Source organism: Neltuma alba, unplaced genomic scaffold (assembly GCF_004799145.2).
Source record: "Neltuma alba isolate B1F8T4 unplaced genomic scaffold, ASM479914v2 tig00012164_pilon, whole genome shotgun sequence".
Lineage (NCBI taxonomy): Eukaryota > Viridiplantae > Streptophyta > Magnoliopsida > Fabales > Fabaceae > Neltuma > Neltuma alba.
In genome coordinates, this window is record NW_021636711.1 from 33345 (window position 1) to 39088 (window position 5744).

The 5744-nt window shown below is 37.1% G+C and overlaps 1 protein-coding gene across 1 annotated transcript; it reads right to left on the reverse strand.

Moving 5' to 3' along the window:
• Nucleotides 1-214: 214 nt before the first annotated feature.
• Nucleotides 215-4030, reverse strand: LOC114724001 (uncharacterized). Its single transcript, XM_028910272.1, has 8 exons — nt 3622-4030; nt 3418-3509; nt 3139-3286; nt 2578-2709; nt 2323-2472; nt 1033-2238; nt 780-943; nt 215-687 (listed from the first exon to the last, which is right to left on the reverse strand). Exons 1-8 carry the CDS (start codon nt 3751-3753, stop codon nt 534-536), a joined length of 2178 nt encoding a protein of 725 aa, XP_028766105.1. The 5' UTR covers nt 3754-4030; the 3' UTR covers nt 215-533.
• Nucleotides 4031-5744: the final 1714 nt, after the last annotated feature.

Here is a 5744-nt window from a genome sequence, read left to right on the forward strand (position 1 = left end):
TTTTTGGTGGTATGATTCAACCATATCAATGTGTTTAATTATTTGAATAATTAAGTAATTTTAATTAATTAAAATCGAATATAAAGTGGATGACAAAATTGATTTCTTTTTCACCATGGGTGGTAAAATTGACTTCATTTCTAAATTATTGAATTATGGCTCTTTCTGTAGTAATGCATCAACTATCAAGAAATAACTCTGGCAAAAAAAATAATAATAAAGAAAAGCGGGTTCACATTATAATGAAGTGAGAAAAAAGTCAAATGGTGGATTTACAAACATCTAAATTCTATATGAACCTTTCGCAAAACTCATTTAGAAGTTGGAAATATTTTATGGATGTACATTTTGTTTTGAAACATTTCTGATAGGAACAGTATTTGAAGATGAGTGGGGTTGGAAATTTCGATCTCCACGATAACTACTTTTAACAGGACTTTTCTGACTGACCAAAAAAACAAAACAGATTTTTCTGACTGCCTGAAATTCTCAGAATTGAACCGGCAACGTTAAACTCAGAAGCGATCCCCATTCTAACCGCCCAACTTGAGCTTTTCGGCCGGATAAACTCCTTCTGTTCTACTTCTCCTTTGCGTCTTCTGAGATGGATATTTCTGAACCTTAGCTTTCGCAGTGTCACCGGATGATGTCTTAATTGATGCTGGATCTTTTTCTCTGCCGCTCCTCCTACAATACAATATGTTCAGCAAAAAATAAATCAAAGGTCTTCAAGAGTCAGATCATCCTTAACGACCACAATAAGCTAGCTCAATACAAACCTAAAGTGCAAGAACATGACCAACATGCCAACCGCAGCAGTGCCACCCAAGACTGATTTTAACATTAGATTGTTTTGAGGTTTCCCTCTTGGTCTTTCTACACTTTCCTCTGTTTTCTGAGCCAAATTATCAGAAGCCTTCTCATCTTCTGGTGTTATTTCTTCCTACAAGACAAAAAAATCAAAAGAAATTTTCAACTTTTATATAACCTACGAGTTTACAGAAACATGCCTGAAATGGGACCAAATCTTACCGGAAGACGCGTCTCAATGGTATATTTTGAATGGCATGTGGGATCCATGTCGTGTTGATATTCTTGATCATCATCTTCGCATTCAAGCTTCGAGCATTCGTTTGGTAAGCAGGATCGTGTGTGAGATACATCCTCATCGGTTACCACATATAATACTCTCTCACCTCTGTCACCTGTGTCATTATCATTAGCGTCTTCCTCATTAGAGGGACACTTTTCATGGTAATCCACGCCTTCAACATTGGATAGAACAACCTGACAATCCTTGTTTGTCTGTTCACCATCAATGTCTAATTTGAGTAATTTCACTTCAACCTCCTCTTCGTTTGGCTCAGAGGGTTTGACTTCAGACGATTTATGTCTTGCACAAGGAGTATTTTCCTCACAGGATCCCACCTTTGGAAGAGATGAGGTAAAGCTTCTACGATCGTTGGGCGATATCAAAGCACATTTTCCTTTCTGATCCCATTTACAAAACTCAGACGACAGATAAGACTGAAATGACAGTAAATCCTCGGACTCGTGAAAACTATTAGAATATAGAGAATTGTTGTCGCCCTCAAATTTCTCAACAGAGAGTAAATAATTAGCATTAGAAGCGATCTCATATGCCATTTTCCTATGTTCCATTGCTTCCTGCGATTTATATCCGATTATTTGGTTCCACTGATCCATCCTGTCATTGTGAATTTCAACAGACCCAAGGGTCTCCAAATTGTCCCGCGCATCAAATTTGCTACTCAAGTTGACTGGTTCCATTGACCAATTTCTCATAACTTCCATATTGTCACAGATATCAAGATATCCCCTATCATATTCAATACTCCTTGGGGTTGAGTTTGAACCATGAGAACTGGCACTGTGATGTACATTTGGTGTGTTATCTTCTTCAAGATTTGAGGTTGCCACTTGCTCCAAAGCATCTCTTCCTCCAAACAAGCTTTGATCAGAATAATCGAAGCCCATAAAGCCACTTTCTTGAACATGTTTAACTCTCGTATCTAAATGTGAATTGTCACGAGGAGATGATGACCAAGCAACACCACAATCATGTTCTTTGTTCTCCGAGCAAGGATGCAATGATTCCTCTGAACTTAAAAGTTCAAACTCAGCCTCAGATCGAAGTTCTGCATGATTTATTTCTGTGGCATCATACTCTTCCAAATATGTCTCATGGTCCGTGGGGGAGGCAGCGAGAGAGTAACCCTACAAAAACACCATGGTTAAGAATTAAGAATAACTAAATATGTATGATAAATGTAGATGGCTATTCATTAAGCAAGGACACACCTGCCTGTGTTTTGCTTCTGCCTGCTTCCGCATGTAATAAGTAGGAGAATCTGCAAGGCTACTCTGAGACGACTCTAAGTTTCTACGAAGGCATCCAACTATATTCTTAGGCATAGTTATTGTGCACGAGACAACGTCAAAATCTGGAACCTGTCACCACTCTCCTTAAGTTTAGCACGAATGAGACAATTAAGATAGTAAGCTGTAAGATCAAGTAGATTTGATTACATGGATAGGTATGAACAATTGCCTTACATTTACATTCTTCGACCTTGCCTTTTTTGAGAATGAGCGTATACACATACAAACTTTTCGAGTATTTCTTTTCTCTACAACATCTGACGGAGAGAAGAGGTCTATGCCAGTCAATCCCAAGATTTTGCATATCTACATATTATAAAATGTTACACCTCAGATATCTGTTTGCATTAAGAATCAAGAAATTAAAACACAAATAAGCAAAAGAAGACTTAGACGCTCGTCTACCCATATGCTCATGCTTAAAAATGCAGATGAGCCCTCAGGCCACATGCTTCACATCAGAAATGCCAGCACCACTGTCCGTGCAATCAACCTTCTATAGACTCAAGAAATAACAAGAAAAATTGCTAATTTGGGACTAATGATAATGCACTGTTATTTACATTTATGTTGATTTTTTTTTTCCTATCAACTATATATAAGTTGTTTCCATTATTATTATTATTAGCAGGCTGGCAGGTTTTCCGCTGTAAGGTGTTACTGATTTCCATGTAATTCTCCGTACAACAACAATATATTTTCTTGTAAGAAAATTTATCAGAAAAAGGAACTTACCTTCAGAAATGAATCAACATTAGAATAAGGCCTATATCTGCCACTGTTCTCCTTGGAAGCAAAAGGCAGATGCTGGAACGCTTTTATGTGCCTTAAATCCGTATGCTTTGCCAGCAGCAATCTCCACACGACTTTTGAAACTTGAAACCTACAAACCAATGAAACTAGTTAGGAAGCACATCAAATGCCAATATGACAGTTTCCTGCTCAAACTCCTCTTGGGTTTTAATCCTCACAAACACAAGACGGCGAAATGACAATTATTAGTGGGCAACATACAGCAATTCTCCATCAGCAAGAACTTCAGATATAACGAGATTCTCATCTAATCTTATTTGCAACACTTCTCCGAGCCAAATTCTTGTTTGAGTCTGCAAAAGAATTGGAAAACGAAATGGTAGTGATGAGATATTGATCTTAGCTAATAAAAATAAATGTCAGCCATTAGTAGACATCGAAGAAAAGTGCGGATAATTGATGAACCTGGAGAAAGGCATCCTCGAGCTCCCGAAAACTGGACTCCGATGATGATGATGACGGTGGAGGTGATGGTGAAGAAGGTTGGAGGAGCTGAGAGGATTGAGATCTGTGATGGGAATAATCATCACAACCCATTACGGCGGCGCTTCTCAGAAGAAGAGAGGGCGCCGATAGGAATGGATTGGATGAAGAGAGTGGAGGGAGTAAATAAGACACACTGTAAAGGAATGTAATGAAAGAAGCGGGACAGGCGAGGCTAGTATGAGTCTGTGAGATATAGTATATTTGTTGTTATTCTCAGGCTTGGATGCTGAGAGAGATGGAAAGTTAAAAGGTGAAGCTCACAAAAGACATTGCCATGATTCTGCGCCTTTTTTGTTGCCTGTTTTTCTATATCATTCAAGGCACTACCACCCCATCTCCTTGTTCCATTCGGTGGATGGGTCAACTTTATACTCAATGTTAAATAATTATTATCAAAGCCGGGCTCGTCAGAGGAGGGAGAAGGTTCGCATGTTTCCTCCTTGGACCAATAAAAATTAGTCATGTTAATTACACGTGTCCAGTCTTTTATTAACATTCATCATGAATACGCATCTTGTTCTTAAATTTTTAAATACTGAATCAAAAGATCGACAATTTTTTAAAAACAGATACCGCTGCTTTCTTTGACTTTTTTAAAACACAATGCAGCCCCAGCGGAATGGCGCGTCGTTAATTTTAAGTTTATTGGTCAAAGAAATTTAAGACGGCCCCACACATGAATATATTGGGGATGAGTTTGGGAAATATTGAACAAAATAAACTTTGTTTAGAGAAGACGTGCCCAGAGGAGACTAGATTAGCCTTAAGATGGGGCCAATCAAGGCCATCTCTGTTCCGTAATTGCGAGGCAGTTTGTTTTCTATTACTTCCTCCTGTTATTAATATAAAATTCTGTTTGATTTTTATTTTGATCCTCAATATAAAACTTCAATTCACTTTGCATTTCATATTTATACATTTTTTTCCAAAGTAACCCTTCTAACAATGATAGTTTTAGTCAATGCACTTGATTAGCAAGGATATTTTAGAAAAGCTAACACCTATTTAGACAAATAACTAACTCAACTTACTTCTTTAATCCCCTCAAATTAGTCAACTAACTCTTATAATTAGGACCGGATGTAGTATTATTATTATTATTATGGCACTAGTATTATTGAGCCTTTTCCTTAGAAAGAGGAACCAAAACAAAAGAAATAAAGAAGCAGTCGTTGTCGTTTGAAAGAAGTGTCTTTGATTTCACTTCAAAATTGAGTAGGTTTGGGGACGTGTACCATGATGTAAGATTTATAAACAAATGGCCACGCTCAGACTTTGAGTGCCACTTACTGATGTCTCACTGGCGGTTGTGAAATTTGAAGATGTTAACGTCTTGAGAAGTTTAAGGAAAAGCAAATTTAGAAGGGGGGGAAAAAAAGAAAAAGGGAGAATAGAGGGACGGTATTCCCCAGAGTGGGACATTTTTTCATGGTAACCATAGTAGCAACGTGGAAACCAGGCATGTTCACATGCCTCAGCTTCCCAACGCCATACAACTTTTCATCAATGATCCATGACGTGTTCCTTTATTCTCTCCACTTTTTTCTTAGGCAAAAGCCTTGTTTTTCACTTTGACTCTAAACAGGAATTCGTTTTTGGTCTTATAATTTTGTACAGTGTTAAATTTTGATTGTTAATAAGATATTCACAAATATGCTAATATATTAATTTTTTTTTAAAATAATAATGATTAGGACAAAAATCATTATTCGAGACTGGCTGTTATGATGAAAGAATTGACCTCATACTTATCAAGGAGCGAGATTAAAATTTAATATAAAGTTAGATTATGAAAAGAGTATTTTTATTAATTTGTTGAAATGAAAATGATTCTCTTAATAAATAGGCCAAGCCCGGTATTTTTAAGCCCAAAGATGCTTTTTTGGGTATTACCTGGAGGTCTAGAGGGGTTGGACCACAACTTATCTATAAATAATATAGGTCAAACCCAACCCATTAGGCCAAGATTTCCGAGAGCTTCTCATTATATATTGAAATTAAATAAAATTAAACAGTTAAGCGGAAAGAATCAATCAATGTTC

What these genes read in the sequence shown, in the direction of transcription:
- LOC114724001 (XM_028910272.1), bottom strand. Translation starts at nt 3,753, where the DNA reads ATGGGTTGTGATGATTATTCCCATCACAGATCTCAATCCTCTCAGCTC. An exon ending in CTTGCTGATGGAGAATTGCT is followed by an intron (nt 3,287 to 3,417) that starts GTATGTTGCCCA and finishes ATTGGTTTGTAG; the next exon opens with GTTTCAAGTTTCAAAAGTCG. An exon ending in GTCATGTTCTTGCACTTTAG is followed by an intron (nt 688 to 779) that starts GTTTGTATTGAG and finishes ATTGTATTGTAG; the next exon opens with GAGGAGCGGCAGAGAAAAAG.